General features: G+C 35.1%; 1 protein-coding gene across 4 annotated transcripts; it reads right to left on the reverse strand.

The window, feature by feature from the left end:
* Positions 1-4,933: 4,933 nt before the first annotated feature.
* On the reverse strand, positions 4,934-14,991 carry LOC132626371 (uncharacterized). Of its 4 annotated transcripts, none has more exons than XR_009577254.1 (6): positions 14,865-14,991; positions 14,191-14,274; positions 8,866-9,008; positions 8,495-8,733; positions 7,487-7,591; positions 4,934-5,560 (listed from the first exon to the last, which is right to left on the reverse strand). XR_009577254.1 is itself a non-coding variant. In XM_060341230.1 (5 exons), the coding sequence occupies exons 3-5, from the start codon at positions 7,822-7,824 to the stop codon at positions 5,372-5,374; spliced, it is 432 nt and encodes a 143-aa protein (XP_060197213.1). In that variant the 5' UTR covers positions 7,825-7,986; positions 14,191-14,274; positions 14,865-14,985; the 3' UTR covers positions 4,940-5,371. The 4 variants fall into 4 exon arrangements, 2 of the variants coding, with proteins under 2 accessions (XP_060197213.1, XP_060197212.1); XR_009577253.1 differs by having other exon boundaries at positions 8,866-9,019; positions 14,865-14,985; XM_060341230.1 differs by lacking the exons at positions 8,495-8,733; positions 8,866-9,008 and adding an exon at positions 7,687-7,986 and having other exon boundaries at positions 4,940-5,560; positions 14,865-14,985.
* Positions 14,992-23,972: the final 8,981 nt, after the last annotated feature.

A 23,972-nucleotide genomic window follows, 5' to 3' on the forward strand; every position in this document is an offset into this window, starting at 1 on the left:
GGCCGTGAAAAATTGATTTGGGATTCGACGTGACTATATGGTAGTGGTTTGTGGGTTCTTCTAGGGAAGTGGTTATCGGTTCTAGATCGGAAGGCAAGGTTACTTGTGACGAGTGAATAATTAAGATATTTGGCAGCTGTGGTCCTGGAATTTCAGTATGGGTCTTTGTGTTAAAGGAATGGTAAAGATATCATGGTTCTAGAGCTACTTGATTTGATAGTTATGTTGTAGTTATACTTGATAGAATAAACATAAGGGTCAGCATTGAGTTGGTATGTTTGGTTATGTCGTGGGCTAGTGGTTGACTTGTAAGAATGACTCTAGTGTTGGATGAGTGCGAAGTTTTAGTACTTAAGGAGCTATCGAGTGTTGCATCTAATAATGGATTAGGGTTGAGAACCTTGTACCTTTTATGTAAGTTTCAACTGGTTCCTACAACTACTGGTGTACTACTCAGTTGAGTTGATTGAATGAAAGGGATAATTGTGCAAATGGTTAGAAGCGTTCTGGTTCGACAATTGGGACGTTCAAAGTGGTAAATCAATGATGAAGTTTGAATAAATTCGAGTTGTGAAGAATATTTTAGAATTTGGGCAAAGCCACCTTGGTAGAGATACGTGGGGATATTAGTAGGACTGTGTATGTGATACGCTGGATTTAGAGAGTATTCAGTTTTAGACTTGAGTGAGTTAAGGGAACTATAGTGGGCAAAGTGTGTAGTACACTACTATCTCCAGGATTGATTCGGCTAGTTTGCAAGACTTATGATTATGCAGTATTCTATTGTTTGGGTTCGAGAAATAGTTAAATGGTGACGATGATTGTGGTCTGATTGAAATTGAGGAATTGAAGAGTCAAGGAAAGGTATAGTTGATAGCAAATCCGTAAGAACAAGGTACATCTTTGGGACTACTTGGGTCAGTATAGATTGTGGAGATGTTTTGCATATTTCAAATGAAGTGTGACCTTGAGTATGCTTAAAGAAAATAGTCTATAGAAAAAGACTGAGTGATATGGTGGACTAAGTGATATGATGAAATTCCGTGAGGTTTCGTGATCGGCGACTAGTGTGAAGAATTTCAGGTAACCAACATGTTAAGATTTATAGGAAGTGGCTTGTGTGGTACACAATTGGAGAGTTTCATAACACTCTACAGTGGATGAGTTAGTGTGGTTTTAAGAGAAAGGATTTTGTAAAATTCCTATTATATGAGGGCTAGAGTTATATTCTCGAGATGAGATCGTATTTGTAGTAAGTGTTTTATGTTACGAGTAATATTGTCTGGATATCTTGGGTGAATACTTTTTGATATTAAGGACTCGAAAATAGTTGTGCTAGGTTGGCGCAAGAGGTTGCGAGATTTGATGCTTTCGGAAATCTTATGGGCATATTGAGGTATTATAATGGGAGGTTCGATGGTTAAAGGTTATTATTGAGGCTGCAGGTTTTGCGTCAAAAAGTTAGGGGTGTATCAGATTTACGTATCGGGTAAGGGTTGAGAAAGTCAAAGATTGCATTCATAAGGTAAAGTTCTTCGGTACTTAGTTGACAGCTTGGATAGGACTCAACTTTTGGAGTCGAGTGTGACAGACATGATTGATTATGCGTGACGAATATATTAGTATTGGCTGCCAAAGATGCGTGGTGGGACTGTGATTGGTTACGAAAAATTGGAGTCAGCTTGAGTGGATATTGATGGTATTCAGGGGATGTGCATTCGCTCCGGGTCAGTATTGTTTGATTAGAACTTGATGGACTGTGTTCATATCTCCAGGAGGACTTATGGATTCCCAGTAAATCACCTTCATAGATTCGATGGGTTTCAGTTCAGATTTGAGGTATGACAGGTCTACCGGGCTTTATCATGGTTTGCGAGTGGACTTGATGTTATTTTATGGGGACAGCTATTCAGCCAGATATAATGGTTTTGGCGATACTTGGTAATGATTTAAGAAGGTACTATAGTTGCGAGAGGTTTTTAGAGTGATTAGATGGTCTCCTGCGGACTTTTCTCGGCATGGTATTTAGTGGTATGCTTCCTGTTTGTGGTTGGAATGTTCAAAAAGACTTGGAATTAGCGAAGTCGGCTATGAAAAAGATCAGTTTTAATGAATTGCATACAGTTCTCGGATAAAGCAAGAATCTTTTCTAGCGAGAGTAAGTCATGGTTTCGGGCGTGTGTTTATGTGTTTTTTTAAGAAATCGTGGCGAGAAGAACGACTTTAGAGGGGAAAAAGAAAGGTTAGCGAAAATCAAGAAATTTTACCGGTTCAGAGTGGGCTATGATAGTGTATATGTCTAAAAGTTTATGCTACTTCGAGTAATATTTATAGGACCTATTGGTCGCTTCAGGGGTATGGTTATATCGAATCAGAGAGCTCCGGTGAAAGCAACTCTTTTATTCAGGGATCAGTTATGAGAGGAACTCGAGTATGGAAGTATGGGAATTGGGTTTTTTAACTAAGTTAGAGGAAGTTTGACTGATAAGGTGAGAGCTCAGTGACTGTGGCGTACCTCGTGCCGTGGAGGCTTCCATGTTGTTATGGTAATGATTCCCTGGTTACCGTCCGCTTCTATCCTCTCTTTCTTCGTTCGAGGACTAACGATTGTTTAATTGGTATCTGATGTAACAACCCGTTTGGTTGCTACAGTGTTTTTGACCCATTTACACCCGTTGACTTTTCCCCTAGTCCTATGAGTTTGATTTTGACCAACGGGGATAGGCGGTACGGTTCCCGAGATGATCGGGCGAGTTTTAGTGTGACTTTTGAAAATATAAGCCTTTAAGTGAAAAATGTTTGACCCACAGTTGACTTTTGGGTAAACGGACCTTTTTTGAAACTCTGGCGATCTCTAGAGGTCCGGATGGTCGTTTGTGACTTGGCAGGGTATTCGGTTCGGTTCCCAAGGCACTTGGGAGTATTTTGGGTTATTGCTTAGAAAGTTGGTCTAAGGACATTAGGAGTTGACTTGGTCTAATAGACCTCCGTTGGGAATTCCGAGGCCGCAGGTGAGTTCGTATCGCGTTTTTATGTATGTCTGCATGTTTGTTTTGTATCTGTGAGGCCTCAGGGTATTAGCGAATTTCGGGATTGAAATTACTAAAAATCAGGATTTTCTGGTGTCTGGTGTCTGCCGTAGCGGCCCAAGGCTCGCGGTAATGGTTCTGCTATAGCGGAAGAGTAGCTGCCACAGCAGCTAATTGGGTTTTAGGGTTAGCCGCCACAGCGGACTGGATATCGCTGTGGCGAAAGCGCGGTAGCGGTTAAGGAACCGCTACATCGGGCCTGCCATGGCGGACACGTGGCCGCTGCCGCGGGTGACGAGGCATATTCCTCTATTTATTTCTAAGTTAAAACCCTTTCCGTTCCACCACTTCAATTATTCATTCTAAGCAACTTTCGAGGCGATTTGAGGTGACTTTTGGCTAAATTCTTCTTGTGGGTAAGTCTCTTAATCTTAGACTTCATCCTTTATCTTTCATAAGCTTTAATCCATGTTAGAAATCATTAGAAGCTAAGAAACAAAGTGAGTCTTCATGGTTTCTTCACTAATTGAGATTTAGCCTACTAAATTGTGATTTCTTGGTGGGTTTCTTCCATTATTAGTGATTAATTTGAGGATCAGAGAGTTAGGATTTATACTCAAATTTGGGGGTTTCACTTTAAATCCCAATTAGGCCCAATTGTAAGTTGATTTAGTAATTGATTAGTGGGTTTGATCACCTATATCTTAAATTGCATATTTCATCCTTCAATTTCCCGTTTTACCTTTGTGAGCCGTTTCCTGAATTCCTTGGGTTAAAATTTGACCTAACTAGAAGTTTAGCAATATGGGTGTTATTCTTCATGATTTCTAATATAGAATTTGAATATGAATAGACTTTGAGTATTTGGTGGCGCAAAGAAAGGGCAAGACTAAGTTTTGACGATTCGTGGCTCCTGTTCAGCATTCCAAGTAGGTTACGGCTTACCTTATGGTTAGACTTCGGTTAGCAAAGCATATGTAGAGTTTGATTGTCGGAGAAAACATGTTACGCTTTCGGGTATGAAGTTGGGATGGATTACTTAGGTTGTTATTGTTGTTGATTATGGCTTCCGCCATGTTGTGTTCTATTTAGTTGTTGCCTTGTTGTGATTTATTGGCTTTTAGCGACGTGACTGATTCCAGACTTGTTGCTTAGTGATTTACTTTATGATTGGAGATCGTATTTTATCAAGTGTTGATGTTGTGGGGAAGGAAGGGAAAGCTATGATATTGAGACTGTTATTGAGATATGTGTCCATGTGTGGTGCGATTGATTTGATATGTTGTCATCATTCATTGATATTATGCAGTGTACTCATTCTCATCTTTCCTGATACTCTGATATGAATACTTAGTGACTTATTCATGGTTGTGAACCTGTATCTCTCAGTGTACTCATTCTCATCTAGCAAACTTCCGTAGCTAATAAGCTCTTAGCTAAATTTTAGGTAGAAGATTTTGTCATTCCTAGGTAATTTTAGCTAGGATATCTCTGCTAGGCACTTTCCGTAGCAAACATTTTGCTAGGACTTAACCTAGCTAAGTTCCTAGAAAAGCTTGTTTGATTAATGTTGACTTTATAAAAACTTAGCTAGGAATGGCCCCAGCAAAACTTAAAAAATCTCTAGCCTTTTCCCTGTTTTGTCTGAATGCTTTCCTATCCAAATGACTAGCTAAAAATAGCTAGGAATAATTTACCAAGGTCATTCTAGCTAATTTGATAAATATCCTAGCCAATATTTGTGTTTGGCTGGGGATATTTTCCTGGCTAAATCTAGCTAGAAATTGCATATGACAAAATACAAATATAATTTTATATATAATGTGACATAAGATAAAATAAATAATTAAATCTATTCAAATTTTCAAATAAGCATAATCACAGTACCATTAATCCTTGAATGATGAAGAACAAGTCAGCTAGTAAAATAAAACATGTCAGCTAGTAAAACAAAACATGTCTTAAATAAAAAAAATCAATAACATAAATCATCTAAGATTTGTTTGGGGGAGAACCAGAGCCATTTGGTGGTGGTTGAGGAGTGAAAAAAAGAATCCGAGCCACAACAGCACGAACCACGACATGTACTTCGGCTTCCATATTTTCCCGAATATCCGCTTGCATATGTTCCCGCACATTCGCCATACGTTGCTCCAGTACACGATTAAGAAGCTGTTGAAACTCGGGTGTTTAAAAAATTTGTTCGGTAGGCATATTTGGAGGATTAGGAGCACTAGCGGAAGCACAGTTAGCATTCGATGAATCTGCTAGCAAAGAATTTTTAGGCCAAGACCATATATTCTTCCTTTTTTTGTTCCTCCAACTGTTTCTATCCAAGTTTTCTATAGTTGCTCCTCTGGTATAGTTTTCAACAAATTCACATCATTTTCTTCGCTAGTTTCTTCTCCTTCCCCTTCTCCATCTGTTGTCTTATTTCTCTCCAGGTCTCCATCATCTACCTCAAGACCTCCTTCATTCCTTAGTGTTGAAGTTCCACCAACCTTCTCCTTAATATTCTTTGTAACTAAATTCTGAAAAAGAAGAAAGTAATTAGCTATCACCTAGAATAACAAAGCTGTCAAGTAGCAAAAATTGTAATGAAGTACTCAGATTCATTCTGTAATGGAATTTTCCAGTCACAAATTGTACTTAGTATTACAAAAAAGGAACATGAGAAACACACCAAATAATGAATTATCAGTCTTAAATCACTGTGCGTCACTTTTTACATAACTGGTGGACTATGAGATCCTACAATGCTATTCACAAGTTGTTATTCCATATTGTCCCTTTACTTATTAATTGGGAAATCTGGAAAAGTAACTGCTCTTGTAAATATGGGGATCAGAGATACTTTAATGTGTATCATATGATATGTCACATTGAATGGAACATCAAGGCAGCCCTGAACCTTGCTTTTCTTAAGAATAATTGGAACATGCCTTGCCACAATCTCTGTGAGTTGACAGAAAAGCTTAGGCCCGCCCCCGTATGGAAGCAAGTCACCTGGACCAAACCTGCTGAAGGAAGAATGAAGTTGAACACCGGTGGTAGTTTTATCGGAGAGAATGGAAAAGCTGGAATTGGTGGGATTCTAAGAGACTACAATGAAGACTTTATTATGGCTTTTCCAAATTCTATCAAATGTGGTAATAACAATATGGTTGAGGTTTTGGCTGTTAGATATGGAGTGATGCAATGTATCATATTTGGCTTCACTAATCTAGATGTTGAACTGGACTCTCTAATTGTTACTAAGATGCTTATCGAGAAGTCTACTCACAACCTCAAGCTTAAGAGAATTATTGAAGATCTGGTTAGGAATATGGATCAGCTAAACATCTCTGTTGATCACTATTTTAGAGAAGCAAACCAGGTAGCGGATTGTTTGGCAAAGCTTGCTCCAAACAGTGACATTGGTATGTTATACACTAGCTATCAACAAACAGCCCAGAAATGCCAAAGGTCCTTTCCAGATGGACAGAATGCAATTGCCTAGCCCAAGGATTAGATATGATAAAGCAAATTTCTTTGTTAGTTGATGCCATTATTTAGTTCTGTTGGATCCTCCTTATTTATTGTAAAGGATCCAATTTTTTGCTGGCTGAATTGGTTAACAAACATTGTTGTATTCACAGAGGTTAGGTAATGCCCCCCTCTGCTTTTCCTATATATACAACATATACCCAGAGGGTAGTTTAACCAAAAAAAAAAAGGTCTTACTACTACTAGCTTTTCAGTTTTCCCAAGGCATGTAGCTCTCCATATATTTGACAGACGAGAAAATTAAGATTAAGTCTTTTCTTGGACATGATGGATAACTGACGCACAAGTCATGAGCTTTTTGTTCTTTGTTGGAGTTTTATAACAGATATATAGCTTTCATACTTTTTCAGAAGCATTTCCGTTTCAGAATAAACAAGATAATGCGCACACACACACACACCCCAAACTGGAATGATATTTCTCTCGATTGAACCGTTATCTTCAAGCATCTCATACATTACTTTGTAAATTTAACTCTGGGAAGTGGGAACTAGTGTTGCTATTACATACAAATTAATACTCCATGACTGGAAAAGATAGACTACTATATGCAACAGAACATGTCGAACGGTTCCCACAGATTCTTCAACAAAGCTTTAACTTTGAAGACAGAAGATAAAGCTCACTTGACAAAGGAAACAACTAAAAATAAAATATAAAATTACACCAGCAACTTATCTTTTCAGAATTCAGTGAAACAGTGCACCTAACACCTCAACTTACAATCTCTCAAATGTGAAATCACTTTACTGGTGTTACCTCCAAGAACTAAAGAAAAGGTAAAAAAAAAAAATCCTGTAATAGAGCAATTTCTTTTCCTTCAATCAGAAAACAATTCACATGAATTTTAATTTAAACAAAAACTACTTCCAGAATAAATATCATTGAATAAATAAGATAAAAAAACGTACCCATATCCTTTCTGACTTCCTACATATCCACTTCTTTTTGTTTTTTGTTTTGTGAGTCTTCATATACAATTCATCACTTCGAAGATCTTCCCCAGTTAGTTCCTTCTACAACCATTAAAGATATTGTTAATTTTCAAGATAAATCATAGAATATCATAAGACTAAATAATGATTAATGCTAAAAAAGAAAAAAAAACTACATGTCGTCTTCTGTACTCAGCAAATGCAACTGATCCTCCAGTATGTAAGGAAGGACCTTCTTCATTATTAGATGACATTCTATTCTTCTTGTTGATTGCTGAAATTTTCTTAAAATCGTCAGAGTTCCAATATCGCATCAAACCGTCCCAATGAACTTCAGCAATCCACTTCGGTATTTACTTTGTTCTTGAAAATTCTCTCTTTACTTTTCCCAAACTGTCACTCAACCTTTCACTACCCACCCGATCAAAAGTTTTTCGAATGAAAACTTTATCCTCATCAGGAAAAGAATAACTTTTCTGCAGTTAGAAAGTAAACAATTAAATTAGTATTGTTTTGTCAAGTTAAGATGTACATTTATAGTTAAAAGGAATAGTTGGTTATATATATAATTAGACCTGTTAGATTGATAACAAAAGCAAGGAGAGCATAGGCAATAATATAACCACCTCTAAAAATAAAAGAAGGGATCATAGATGAATCATGAGAGTGGTAGGGAGAATTTAAGAACTTTAATTGCGCATACAAAAAAAAGACCACTCACGCAGTAAAATTAAAAGCAAAAAAAAATTGACATTTAGTTAAATCCGTAGGTTCTTGTTTAAGTGCCTCAAAGTCATTGAACCATTTGTCTCGTACATACTCCGGCACTTTGCTCCAACAATGCCATGGTCCGGTGAAGCTTTTCTTAAAAGCTAACAACACATCCCGAACAGCCTCATGTGGGCAGAATCTAAAAAATAATTAGTACAACATTTTATGTGAAGATTATTAAATGAAAATTGTTTAGCCACAACTTGTACTTACGTATCTTCGTTTACTTTCAAGGATTTTATGCCACCAAGAGTAGCTCGTCTTTCCTGTGGGTTACTACTTCCAAAAGATCGTGTTTGTTCATGAGTTGCTTGCTCAGCACCAACATTCTGAGAAGAAGGAGCTTGTTGACGACCAACATCTAGAGAAGTAGGAATTTCTTGCTGACCGCTAATACTTCGAGGAGCAGGAAATGTTGGCCGAGCACTACCATCTTGAGATGTATGTACAATCTGCTGAGAATTACTTTCATGTGACGAGACAATACGATTGTTTGAACCAACTTGTTGAGACGTAGGAGTTGATGGTTCACTAATATGAGAATTACTTTCATGTGATGAGACAATACGATTGTTTGAACCAACCTGTCGAGACATAAGAGTTGATGGTTCACTAACATCCTCCTGAGAAGTGTTTGGTAGTTGTTGGTTGTCTCCTCCTCCTTTATTAGACATGTCCCCACGACCTTCCCTACTACGTTTAATGCCTCTTCCCCTTGTCATATTTCCTGATCAAAATCTAACAAGAATAGTAGAATAATACTCGAGGAGTAAAAAAATATGTGCAACATTTCATGCTTTAGATACGACACCGTTTACATTAGCACTGACGAGATAAAAATATTGGGGGAAAGCAATAATAGGATAGAGTACAAAGTTACAACAAGTAAAGAATTTTTCTTTCATCTGTATATGGGTTAAAGATAGAAGACTGCAAAATGAGGAATATCTACTCTCCGCAACCAGAAAAAGTAACAATATAAATGATTAATGTATAGAAAACAATGAAGCTCATTTGCAGTTTTGCACTCAATGTTGGCTGAAATAAAGAAGCAAACAAGCTAACATGATTCACCCATTCAGATGGTGAATCAATAAAATTCTAACTCCTGCAATGATAGTAGTATCCGTTAATCCTATATCAGGACCCAAAATAAGTTAAAACTCTACTTTAGCATTCTGCCAACATTTGCTAATATGAAGACTACATTATACACCCACACTTATTTGTATGCATATTAATATTTTTAGCAGCTAAGTATTGTGCTAAAAAGCGTAATAGAAACTATAGTTGTTGACTGCTAGGCAATATCAAGAAAGTCACCCTTAGCAGATGACGTCACTGGAAAAAAAAACTTCATTTAAAAGAGTGCTAAATGACCAATTTAACAAATTGATGCATCAACTTCAGAAAAATAATAGTTAAGCTTCCATAAATGACATCTAGCGGCAAAAAGACCAGCAATAGCAATAAAAGAAAACATTCTAGGAAAGAAATTGCAGTAAAAGTCACTACTCAAGATCTTGTTATTATTCATTGTCATAAGTTTCACTAAAATATTGCTCAAAATCAGACGATTCAAAATCAGATTCTTCTATCTCTTCATCATCTTCAATGGCATCAATATTGTCTGCGCTTTCAGTTTCAGCAATCTCTTTTTCAACGTCATGTACTTCCACTTCACCATTTTCATGACGCAAGCTATCAAGATCATCAGTGATAATTGGGAGTAATGCGGGTAAAGTCTCTTCTTCTTGGTACGGGACATTTGGGGAATCCATTCAGTTTCTAGCTTTACCAGTCAACAAATCTTTATTTTTACTGGGATATTCTGAAAAATAGACTTGTTGCGCTTGTTCAGCCAGCACAAAAGGTTCATAGGCATAGCTTGAGAACCTTTTCTTATGGTTGATATCAATTAGACCATACTGATTATGAACCTTCCACCCTCGGCCCATTGTTGGATCAAACCAATCACATTTGAACAACACTAGAGTAGTTCTCTTCTTTGTCGGATTAGGATACTCTAGTTGTATCACATCAACGAGCAATCCATAGTAGTCACTTTCATAGTCCCTCCAACTTGTCCCTTTTATGCACACACCAATATTCATAGTTGATCTGTTAGAGCCATAAATAAAAGTGTCGAACCTATAGCCATTCGTAAAATACTAAGGCCAGGTTTGCACCCACTTATAAGGACCGGAAGCCAAGTCTTTCAACCGTTCATCAGTTATGTTGTTAGCTGGATTAAGAACCTATCAATACACCAAATAGGCTAATGGTATGTTCAGTTACATATAAATTATAAGTCGAGACAGGTAAAGAGTAGGAACTTCTTCATACAATTATATTTTACTCACATAAGCTTCAAACCAGTTGGCAAATCTACTATTCGTCTCTTTATCAATTTCCTCGAGGCTAATGTTCTCTGAATGCCTTTTCAATTCAGCTTCAAAGATACTACAAAAGTAATATTTTTTTTTGTTAAATTAGCCATTCTGCAGTACATATACATTTTATTGGTAAAAATTATAAACTTACGGGACGAATGGCTAAACCTCCTCACAATTTAACAAAACATACATTTGTGTTGCATCCCACTCCTTATCGGACAAATAGCATTTGTTCATCTCCCCACTCGGACGTCCTGGATGCACAAAGATGGATAGACAACCATCAGGTGCATCAACTTCACCTCCATCATCATTTCGAGTCACTTTGTTCAGCCTAGTTTGCACATTAGGCTGGAAATAATGGGAACTGAATGTTGAAATTTCTTGAATGATATAAGCTTCAGCTATTGATCCCTCGACACGAGATCTGTTTTTCACTTTCTTCTTATGAACATGAAGCTCCCTACATTGATATACATTTTAGTGTGTTGTACATTAATTTATTAATTATCTAATCAAAGATTCGATTTAGATTCTTACCGCTCAAAAGGGTACATCCACCGAAATCGAACTGGGCCACCAGCTATTGCTTCATATGGTAAGTGAATTGGCAAATGTTCCATGGGATCAAAGAAACCAGGAGGAAATATTTTCTCTAGCTTGCAGATTGTAACTTTTATGCTTTCTTCAAGCTTATGTGGATCTTCTACTTCCAACACAGTTGCGCATCAACCTCTAAAAAATAAGCTAATCTCTGTTAAGGCATACCAAATTGGTTCTGGCAAAAAATCCCGAAATGCAATTGGTAGCAACCTTTCTAGAAACACATGACAATCATGGCTCTTCATCCTTGATAATTTACAATCATCCATGTCTACACATCTAGACAAATTGGAAGCATAACCATCTGGAAACCTTAAACTTTTCACCCATTCACATATCAACTTTTTTTGTTCTTTTGTCAATGACTAGGCTGCCTTTGGCTTAAAAATATTTCCTTCATGCTCCATCAATTCAAGCCCTGGACGATTGCAATAAGTCTGCACATCCTTTCTAGCTTTTAAATTGTCTTTCATTTTATCCTTTACATCCATTACTATGTTGAATATATTATCAAATACATTTTTCTCGATATGCATCACATCAAGATTATGCCGAATAATATTTGTGTGCCAACATGGCAATTCCTAGAAAATGTTTTGTTTTGTCCATTTATGTTGACTCCCAAACCCTGGCAACTTATCGAAGGCGTGGTCATCAAATATTTTTGTTAAGCCACGCACATTGTTCCAAACTTCTTCACTAGACAACCTAGGAGAAGGAGCACCATGCTCAACCCTTCCTTTTAAAAATGATTTTCTGTCCTGCCGAAATGGATGACCCATAGGCAGAAATTGACGATGACAATCAAAGAATGAACCCTTTCTCCCATCTTTCAAATGAAACGCCTTACTTTTCCCCTTACAACAAGGGCATGCCAAAAGGCCGTATGTGCTCTAGCCAGACAACATTCCATAAGCTGGAAGTCATTAATAGTCCACATAAATGCAGCTCGCATTTGAAAATTTTGTTTCTTATGAGAGTCATAAGTCTCAACCCTGTCAACCCATAATTTCTTCAATTCATCAATAAGAGGTTGTAAGTATAAGTCTATATTCTTCCTCGGACTTTTGGGACCATGAACGAGAAGACTTAGAATATGTAAGGGCTACTCATGAACATTCCGGGCGGAAGATTGTACTGTGTGATGATTACTGGCCAACAAGAATAAGGATGGGCCATCTGCCCAAAAGGACTAAATTAAACCTATCAGCTGCAAGTCCAAGCCTAATATTTCGAGGCTCAATTGCAAAGCTAGGATGGCATTGATCAAATTTTTTCCATGCCTCTCCATCACTTGGATGACTCATTACCCCAGGTTCGCGACGATAATTCCAGTGCCATATCATATATTCAGCTGTCTTTGTTGACATACATAGCCTCTGTAATCTCGGAGTTATAGGAAAGTAACGCAGTACTTTATATGGAACATCTTTTTGCCTTCCATTGCCTCTTTTCTTAGGCTTATAGCGTGGTTGACCACACTTTGGACAGTCTCTTTTGTCTTTGTTATCCTTGTAATATAAGATACAACCTGTTGGACATACATCTATCTTTTCATATCCTAGCCCAAGTTTTGCAATCATTTGTTTAGTCCTATAGTAATCATTGGGTAACTTATCATCTTCGGGTAAGAACTCCTTCAAAAATAGAAAAAATTGATTATAGCAATTGTCGCTCATGTTAAACTCAGTCTTAATGTTCAGCAACCTGCACACCGCTAATAGCTGAGAATGAGTCAAACATCCATCAACCAATGGCTCTTCTGAAGCTTTTAGCATATCAAATAGTTCTTGAGCATTTCGATTAGGAGGTTCTTCTTCTTCACCATCCAAATCAAATCCATCACTATCAAAGTTGAAACAAGGACCAATTACATCCACGACCATAGATCGGTATGGATTTATTAGTGGTTTACCAGCACCTATACCATTGCCTGTATTGGTACTAGGTTAAAGGGTAGCCCGGTGCACTAAGCTCCCGCTATGCACGGGGTCCGAGGAAGGGCATTTCTGCAAGAGGCTATTTCCACGGCTCGAACCCGTGGAAATTAGTACACAAGGCTCCCCATGTGATTCCCATTGATAATAGTTACGTATGAAACCATGATTGTATAAATGTGCTTTAATATCATGAGGTTTAAGAAATCCACTCCTGTTTCCACATTTTGAACACCGGCACATTATACTTCCATCAGAAACAAAGTCGGGTTGCATTAATGCAAACTCTACAAATTGACGCACACCTTCTTTGAACTCAGTAGTGCTCCTATTCAACTTGGGACTAGTCTATTATACATCCACGAACGATCAGCTCTAAAGGAACTCATGCTTCCTATCTAACAAACAATGAAAATTACTATTATTTTAAAAGGAAATGTAAAACACAATAAAAAACCCATATGAGCAACATAAACTCAAAATTGGATTACACAAACAGAGGCATACACTTTGATTACTAACTCGACTGGACTGCTTAATTATTAGTCCAGTCCTGTTGTCTGTCATAAAACTGATTTTATAGAGCATTTCCATGAAACAATCAACAAATTCAAGTTCTTGATGGTGCGGTGATCTTCAGAAAGTAATTTCCAATAGCTCTTAACATTTTCTAAGCAATGTTAAATTGAAAAGCCGTTTGGCGCTCTAAATATAAGCAAACCTCCGAAGGAAAAAAATATATATGAACCTCATATACATGTCAAGGATAACATAAATCAACGACATTAATCCAAGTAATTAAACTAAGCACCTCTATGATCAAGAATGAAAGTATGGACAACTAAGAAGAATTCAGTATCACATTTAACTAAGAGAAAATAAATCACATTCCTTAAAAGAAATGTAAAACACAACCAGAAATTCATACTGAGCAACATAAACTCTAAATTGGATTACATAAACAGAGGCGTACCTGGCAAACTTTGTGACTTTCTCACCGACTTATCTTTTGTTTTGGCAGAATATAGAGAAAATCCCAAATGATTCCACTTCTTTCCTAATGAACAAAAGGACAAGTTTCAATATCAAGATTTTAAATTTTAAACTTTATTATTGTCTAATCTCATATACTGGTTTCCTACCTGGGTAATAAGATAATTTATCATTCCTATTTTTTCAATAATGGAGGACGAGAAGTAGCACCGCCAAATTCTCCGAGAAATAAAGATTGCCAGAGACATCCACTACAAAATTTCTCTATTTCAATGATATTAATAATTTTCATATGCTTGCTATAGCAGTTGTCAATCACATACACATTTTTTATGACTTAGTACCTTTCTTACACATAATTAATATGGAAATTTAATATCTCAAATCCATGTTTAGTTCCTGAGAAAACACGATAAAAAGCTGAAACTAAGCAACATACAAAGATACCCCACATTAGATTATATGAACCTAAACCCCCAAAGAAGACAACAAAATTCAGTTTAGAGTTTGTCCTCAATATCTAACAAAAGCAGAATATTTTCTTATAAGGAAAATAGATATTGCTATCTCCTATCTGACAAAAACAGATTACAAGACTACTTTATCAACAATACCTCTTTATACAAATGCATTAGGTTTAGGAAAAATTCATACCAGAAGGTAGACGATGGCAGTAATCAGTTGTGATTTCCAGCTTCTGTAGCCTGGAATAATAGCATCGAGTTCAGTTACTCTGTTTTTGATTTTCTAGGATTTTAAGGCTAACTTTGAGAGAAAACATGTTGACTTTAAAGACTTATCTATTGAGAATAAAGGCTGACTTTATATTTGCTCCTTTAACGGCTATGTCTGTGGGTCTTTAATTTTTAATAAATTATAAATTACTATAATAAAATTAATTATTTAAATAGGTAAAGTTACATAGAAATTATGGAAATTACAAGAAAATATAAAATTAATGAAATGTATATACCCTTGTTTCATCTTTAAACGCTAATCAAAATGAGTTATTGACTAAAAATTGATCGCAATTGTTTCATATAACATAAATAATATGACTTTGAAAAAAAATGAGTAAAAATTTATAAACTAACTTGATAATAAAGCAAAGAAAAGAAGGAACCTGTATTAAGAAGCATAGAGCAAGTAATTGTTACGACACAAAAATCTAACAATTCGCGATGGCACATACCCATTAACCTGATAGGCGAATCATAATTCATTTTTAATCTATTTTCATTTAATAAGCGGAAAAGTAGAATGAGAACATTAAATAAGTCATATAAATGAAGTCTCATAACCATAAAATGCAAAAATAACACGTAAAGCCCCAAAATTTGATGTCATAAGTACAAGAGCCTCTAGAATATGAGTACAAGTCTGAAAGTATCTCAATACAATTGTCCACGAAAAATAAAAGACAATGAAAATAAGGTTACATGGAGTCTGGTGTTACGGATCAGCCAGACAACTCATTCTAGGGGTGGTAAGCAGGTGGTTTTGGTTAGATTTTGGCAGGTTGAAAATGGTTTGAACAAAAATGGGTTGACTTTCAATGAACCCAATTTCATGTGGATAAAATAGGTGATAAATGGGTGGGTTGGTTCTGGGTTACAAGTGCAATATTATTTCAAGTGTAATATTTATAATTTTTACTTTTGTCGAATTAAATTAATATTTTCATATATTTATAGTTGAATATTATGAAATTGAAACTTCGGTGGTTCCGCGGGGGGAGGGGGTCGTGGATGGGTTGGGGTGTGGGGTAAGAAAAAAATTCCACTTTTTATAAATTTTTATAAAAGATAAAATATATGAAGTAGAAAATGTGATTTTGGGGGAGGGAGGGGGGGAGAGGGGGGCGGGCGGGGTCTTGGTGAGAGGTAAGAAAAACTTTGGTGGTTTGGGGGCCGGGAGGGAGGGGGGGAAGGCGGTGTGGTGTGGTTGGAGGCAGGTAAAATTACTTATTTTTTACAAAAATAAAATATATAAAATAGAAAATTCAAGGAGGGGGGGGGGGGTGTGGTGTGGTGGGGTAAGAACGAATTTCCCACTTTTTATAAAACTTTTGTAAAAGTAAAATGAAATATATGAAATAGAAAATGTGAGGGAGGGGGGTGGCGTGGGGGGGGGGGGGGGGGGGGGTGGGGTGTGGTGTAAGAGAAAATCTCCCATTTTTAAAATTTGTTTATAAAAATAAGATAAAATAAGTGAAATAGAAAATGTGGTGTGGGGGATGGTGGGTAGGGGTGGGCAAGCGATGGTGGGGTAAGGGTCGAGGTGGGAGGTAAGAAAAAAGTTTATCAATTGTTTATAAAATTCTCATAGAAGTAAATAATAAAATATATGAAATAGAAAATTGGAGCGGGCAGGGGGTGGTGGGAAGAAAAAAAAAACTTCCCATTTTTTATTAAAAAAAAATAAAAGTAAAATACATGAAATAAAAAATTTGGTTGGGGGGAAGGTGGGGTGGTGTGGTTGGGGGCAGGGAAAATTTCTTATTTTTTTACTAAAAAAATTATATATATACAATATATATATATGAAAGAGAAATTCAGGGCGGGAGGGGGTGTGGTGGGGTGGTGGGGTAAGAACAAATTTTCCACTTTTTATAAAAGTAAAATGAAATATATGAAACAGAAAATGTGAGAGAGGTGGGGGGGGGGGGGTGTAGGATGGGGTGTGGTGTAAGAAAAAATCCCCCATTTTTAAAATTTATTAATAAAAATAAGATAAAATATATGAAATAGAAAATGTGGTGTGGGGGGTAGGGGGTGGGCAAGTGGTGGTGGGATAAGGGTCGAGGTGGGAGGTAAGAAAAAAGTTTCTCATTTGTTTGTAAAATTCTTACAAAAGTAAAATAAAATATATGAAACAGAAAATTGGAGCAGGCAGGGGGTGGTGGGAAGAAAAAAACTTCCCATTTTTTATAAAAAAAAACAATTAAAAGTAAAATACATGAAACAAAAAATTTGGTTGGGGTGAGGCGGGGTGGTTTGGCGGCAGGGGGGTTGGTGGTGGGAGGTAAGAAAACTTTTGGTGGTTTGGGGGCAGGGGGGATAGGCGGGGTGTGGAGAGGAGGGAACGTGGGGTGGTGTGGTTGGGGGCAAGGAAAATTTCTTATTTTTTTACAAAAATATATATATATGAAACAGAAAATTCAGGAGGGGGGGGGGGGGGGGTGTAGTGAGGTAAGAACAAATTTCCCACTTTTTATAAAAGTAAAATAAAATATATGAAATAGAAAATGTGAGGGAGGGGGGTTAGGATGGGGTGTGGTGTAAGAAAAAATCTCCCATTTTTAAAATTTGTTTATAAAAATAAGATAAAATATATGACATAGAAAATGTAGTGGGGGGGGGGGGATAGGGGGGTGGGCAAGCGGTGGGATAAGGGTCGAGATGGGAGGTAAGAAAAAAGTTTCTCATTTGTTTATAAATTTCTTACAAAAGTAAAATAAAATATATGAAATAGAAAATTGGAGCGGGGCAGAAGGTGGTGGGAAGAAAAAACAATTCCCTTTTTTTTATAAAAAAATAAATAAAAGTAAAATACATGAAACAAAAAATTTGTTTGGGGGGAGGTGGGGTGCTTTGGGGCAGGGGTGGGGCTGGGGGGAAGGCGTGTGGTGTGGTTTGAGCTTATAGCTTTCTTTGTCCCGATTTATGTGATACAATTCGGATTTCGAGAGTTAATCTTCTTTATTTTGATCGTCAATTCAGACATATAATATTTAAGTTATTTGAAAAATAATTTACATATTTAGAAACTACACAAAAATGATTATAAATTAATTAAGTTAAGATATGTAAAGGGCATACGAATAAATCGTGATAAACAATTTTCTTGTTTGGCCCTCGAACTTAGAACTTGTGGTTTAAAACAACTTAGAGATATTTGTAAGACATAAATCATCTCATTAAGGATAAAATAAAAAGTTTAAAGTTAATTTTTTTCTAAAAATAGAATGACATTATTTTTTTCGGAGAAATTAAAAAGAAAAGTAAAATGAGACAACTGGATACAATATTAAGTTTTTCAGATCTATTTATTTGTTATATTATATTTTGAATCTTCTTATTTGTATCGTATTGAAATTTTGTGGTAATTCTATTTTATTGTAAGCCAATTGTTTAAATTCATAGAAAAATAGGGAAGGGGGAAAGGAAATAAAATATGAAATTTGGTACAAAGACCTCCATCTCTTTAACCTGTTGAACCCTGTTATCTCCAAATTGACTAATTGCTCCTTCAGTCCACCATCAGAACCCTTCAATCTCACGCTACAAAAATTTGTGAAAATTAAGACGGTTTTAATATGAAAGTTTATCAAAATCGTAGTGGCAGTAATCCACATTTTTAAAACGGTTGATCTATGTATGATTAGAACGACGATTTCAACCTGTAATTAATTTTAATTTTATTTGATTCTATCCAATAGAGAATATCGAATTTGGTCCTTTGTCTATGTGATCTCTAGTTTCTCACTTGTCCCCATCCTAATTAAGTTCACGGAGAACTCCTCGCATTAGAGAGAAGGAAGAGGGCCGAAGGAATCCACAATTAAATTTGGAAATTATATATTTATAATTTCTAGTCTCTTGTCGATGACCTATTCATCTTACTTGTTTTGGTTCTAGCTAGGGGTGGTAAATGGGTGGGTTTCGTTGGATTTGGGCAGGTTGAAAATAGTTTGAACAAAAATGGGTTGAGTTTCAATCCACTCCACAACTTTATGTCGGTAAAATATGGGTTGGATGATAAACGAGTTGATTATGGGTTAAACCATATTATACAAGTGCAATATTATTTCAAGTTCAATGTTTATAAATTTTTCTTTTGCCAAATTAAATTAATTTTTTCATATATTTATAATTGAATTTTATGAAATAGAAACTTCGGGGTTGGGGTGGGGGTAGTGGGGTCGTAGAGGGGGTTTGGGGGGGGGGGGGGGGGGACTTCCCATTTTTAATAAAATTTGGTTTTGGGTGTGATGGGGTGGGGGGGGGGGCTAAAAATTTCTCACTTTTGTCATGTGTGTCTTTCATAATATTCCCACGATTGTCTCATGACATTGCCAAACATTGTCCTCATGATATTACTTCCATCCTGCATAGTGTACGTCATCCCTCGACAACACGTCTAGGCTAACGAACCCTTACTTGCAGAGTTAAACCGTTGTATTAAAGCAAACACGGTTTTTACATTTTTACTAGCGTGAGGTTGAAGAGGTGGACGAAAGGAGCATAATTGGGGATTTAGAGATAAAAGGGTTCAACAGGTTAGGGGGATTGGGGTCTTTGTTCTGTATTTCATATTTAGTTTTTTTCCTTTTCCTAATTTACTGTTAATTGTACAAACTACCGGCAATGAAGAGAATAAACACTAATTACCACTCGGAACAAACTAAGAGATTCAAAATTAAAATAAATAAATAAATAGATATTTAAAAAATTAATTTATCCAATTTATGCAACACAATTTTCTTTTATTATTTTTTCCCAAAAAATATGACACTAGTGTATGTAAAAATCAACTAACTTTAAAATTCTTATTTTACACTTGATGAAATGATTTATAGTCACTTAGAATGTCTATGGTTTGTTTTAGATAAAAAAAGAATTCTTAAATCTTTATTACTTTCTAAAACTCCTTGTCCTGTGCACATGTATTAGAAAGAATGGAGTAAATATATAGAGGAATGCTAATTATAGTAAGAAATCCAAAAACGGCTATTAAACTCTTATTATCGTCATCTATACATTTTATTTATTTATTTATAATAATTTCAAATAATAATAATAATAAAAAATTGTTAAAGATTAGTTAAGGAGTTCATCCCAGCTAAAAAGAACTGACCAAAAATTAGCATTATCTTAGAAATCCTCTAAAATTTAGCCATAAATTTGGCTAGGAAGCGTCCTAGCTACTTTTTAGCTAGCGATTAGCTAGGGATTGTGTTCCTAGCTAAATCACAATCTTTTGAGAAAACATTTTTAGTGCCAAAATAGAATTCCCGCTAAAATTTAGCTAGGACACTTCGCTAGCTAACATATTGCTAGGGATTAGCCACGGATTGTATCCTAGCTAAACCACAATCATTTGGAAAAAGAAAATTGGCGCCAAATTGGGATTCCCACTAAAACTTCGCCACAGATTTTTCTAGGAAAATGTTCTAGCTAAAGTTTAGCTAGGAATCGGCCCTAGCTAATTCCTAGCTATATTATGACTAAATTTTCAGTTGATTTTTTTTACAAGGGAATGACACGTTTCTAGCTAAATCCCTAGCTAATGTTTAATATTAGCTACGGATCTGGATTTCCTAGCTAATAGTTTGTTCTCTTGTAGTGTTTAAAGTCCGGTGTACGGGCCTAATTATTTATGTTGTACCTTTTTAACTTCCTCCGTTATTCTTATATTCTCAACCATATATTTTGATTTTTGGCTACTTTATGAGTGTTAGTTTCAAATCAGTCGTCTTATTTTACAGCTGTCGTGTCATTTTTCCAAAGAAATTGTGTACATACAAATTGCAAAGACAATGGAGCTTGAAGAATAAATGTGGACCACTTCACTTTTCGAATTATATATGTTTATTTACTTAGTTTGATTGCCTTCTTATTTTTTATTTTTTTTTTCAAAAAAAAAAAAAATCCTCACTGTATCTTCTTATATGTACAAAAGTCAATTATTGCTACAAAATCTAGAGGTGTGTATTATTCGAATAAAATTGAAAAATCAAATTAAACCGAATTTTTTTGTTATTTGGTTTGATTTTTCGATGTATGATTTTGGTTTCGAATTTAAGATTTAGAAATTTTAGTTTTTTGAGTTGGTTTTGGATTTTAAAAGCAAAAATCAAAAAAAAATTAAAAAGAAAAAAAAAACTAAATTTTGTAATATATATTTATGTTTATATATAACATATATCATTCTGGGTACTTGGTCAGTAAGAAAATCAACAACAACAACATACTCTCTGTAATTCAATGGGTGAGTCTGGAGAGGGTAGAGAGTACGCGGACAATATCCCTACTTTGAAGAGATAGAGCGGTTGTCTCCAATTGATCACCCTCGACTCGAGTAAACATTTCAAAGCAGTGATCAGTAATGAAATCAACTGTCATTAAATAATATCTACATGTTGTTTTGATATGATATTAAGAGTGCTATTTTATTCTTGTTGACTTGTTCCATTATGCTTCTGTAGAAAACTAGGAGTGTTCGACTATCTCATAAATATGTATTGATATTTTATCAGTTGTGTTCATTATTTCAATCATGTGAATTGAATTTAAAAAATATTTAAGAGATTCGGCATTATCACTTCTCATTCATTATCACAGAGATTCACTGCATTCAATCAACACATTCGCGAATTTTCACATACATTTCGGATATATGTGAAAGTTATGGTTTTAAAAATCTCAAAATTGCAGAAAAAGAGAAGGAGAGAAATTTTCACATACGTTATGCAGAATTTTTGATGGAGAAGGTACAGTAGAAATTTCTCAACCATATGAAGCAGCTGTAGAAATTTCCTTATGAAGTGTTTAAGGTACAGTAGAGAGAGTATGTACGAGGAGTGTGTAGAAATTTCTGAAAATTACGGTTGTGTAGGAGTGTTTAAGTTATTAAGTTGTGGGCTTCACTTGTTGGGATATTAAGTTGTAGAAAAATTATAAAAGTAACTATTTAAAAGGCCAAGCTGCCGCTAAGTTCAAACAAACTGCCGAGAAAAATTGGAATTGACGAAAACGTTGAAAAATGAAAATAAAACCGCCGCTAAATTATGTAATTTATGGGCTGTTATTGAACCGCTATGTCAACCGCCGAGAAATCAATATCTAGCGGAAGTTTGTAGAAACTGCCCCAAAGAAACCGAGCTAAAACCTTTTTTTTTGTTTGTTGTAGTGACTAATCATCAAATCGTGTGCCATCATTGAAAAATTCTCGGTTCTAGAAGAAGTATGAGTAGCGTCCACATTTGAAACAGCAGCTAAAAACATTTTTTTTTTTAATCTTCTACAATAAAATATAAACCCATGTTTCGTCGTCAGTCTCTCTTTAAAAAAAAAAAAGGTGGGCCCCATACTAAAAACACCAAACAATATTAAACAAATAAGGTGGGAAAAAAAGTGGACCCCACTGACTTCAAACTCATGTTAAAAAGTGGATCCCATATTACAAAAATCAAACAATATAAAAAAAAAAAAAGTTGATCCCATATTAAAAAAACACGCAACGTCAAAAAAAAAATGTGCACCCCATATTAAAAAATCAAACAATAAAAACAATAAGGTGAGACCCATACTAAAAATACCAAGCAATATTAAAAAAAAAAAAAGGTGGGAAAACAAGTGAACCCCACCGTCTCCAAACTGATGTAAAAAAAAAAAAAAAAAAGTGGACCCCTTATTAAAAAAAAGCAACGTAAAAAAAAAACATGCACCCCATATTAAAAAAACAAACAATATTCATGTAATTCCCAAAGTAGCCCCATTAAGTCAATAATGGTGGATTCATTGTCACATGCGTATCAACCCACTAGTGGAAGCAAATGAAATTATTGTACAATAAAAAACAAGGATCCCATATTATTGCTTTTCTTCAAAAGGTTAAGTAATCAAATCATACAATTTCTTTTCTTTTCTTATATTAGCCTGAGATCTAATCTAGATATTTAACTGTTGTATTTGCTATTCCGCCATGTCATTTATTTGTTATGTTTACTAAAATAAATATACTTAAAATATTTATATTTTAAAATAAGATAGATTCTAATTACTTTTTCATTTTTTTTCTTACTCTAATAAATGTGAAAAGAGATTAATGTGGTAAAATAAAAAATAATATTAAATGGAGATCAAATAATTAATAAGGTAAATTAGTCAAATTCTAATTCTAATTGACGTTTCCTTAAAAAACAGTGCAAAAGACAACATGACAAGTAAAATGAGCTAAACCAAGAATATTTACCAAAAATTAAAAAATAGTGGTTCTTCGTTTAAATAGAAAATCAAATTTCTACTTTGTTTCGTTTTAAACATGTAAAATTAATTTAATAATTTCAATTAGAATTATTCAAATCAAAATTTGATAAAAAATAATAAGTATTGTTTAGGTCCAATCTGCATACATTAACAATAGAATATTTTACACCTTTAAATTAATCGAATTAAAATTCAAAGTATCAACTGATGCTTAAATATTGCTATTGTTTTATCTCAAGGAGAGGAAAATAGTTTCCTTTTAAACAAGTCTTCTCTTTTAAAAAGTATTAATAAATTTTTGTCAACTTTGTATTTGTAGCAAACACTAATATAATAAAGTTTTGGATACGGAGCACAAACTACAATGTTATATTAATCGTGTTTTGAACATAGTGTATATATATATATATATAAGCAGTGCAAACTTATGTATGTTTATTAGTAATATAAAATATATATATATATATATATATTATTACTACCCAAACACAATTACATACGTATAGATACACTATAATTCAAAGTGTTGCGCACGGGCGTATCACGCCTTGTTACCATAAGAAGTAGGAGTAGCAGCCACATTTCAAACCGCACCTAAGACCCCTTTTTTTTTTTTTTTTTTAGTCGATTAAAATAAAATTTCTTACCTCATTATTGTTCTTTAAGTCAAGTGAACGACTTCTGACCAGATGCTGATAAACAAAAGTTGATTAAAAACTCATCTGTCATATTAAATATCATTTTCTTGCCAAATCAAAAAGCCTATAAA

This window comes from Lycium barbarum, chromosome 2 (assembly GCF_019175385.1).
Source record: "Lycium barbarum isolate Lr01 chromosome 2, ASM1917538v2, whole genome shotgun sequence".
Lineage (NCBI taxonomy): Eukaryota > Viridiplantae > Streptophyta > Magnoliopsida > Solanales > Solanaceae > Lycium > Lycium barbarum.

Excerpts from the sequence above, each read along its gene's own strand:
- LOC132626371 (XM_060341229.1), bottom strand. The coding sequence starts at position 9,003 with ATGACAAGGGGAAGAGGCATTAAACGTAGTAGGGAAGGTCGTGGGGAC.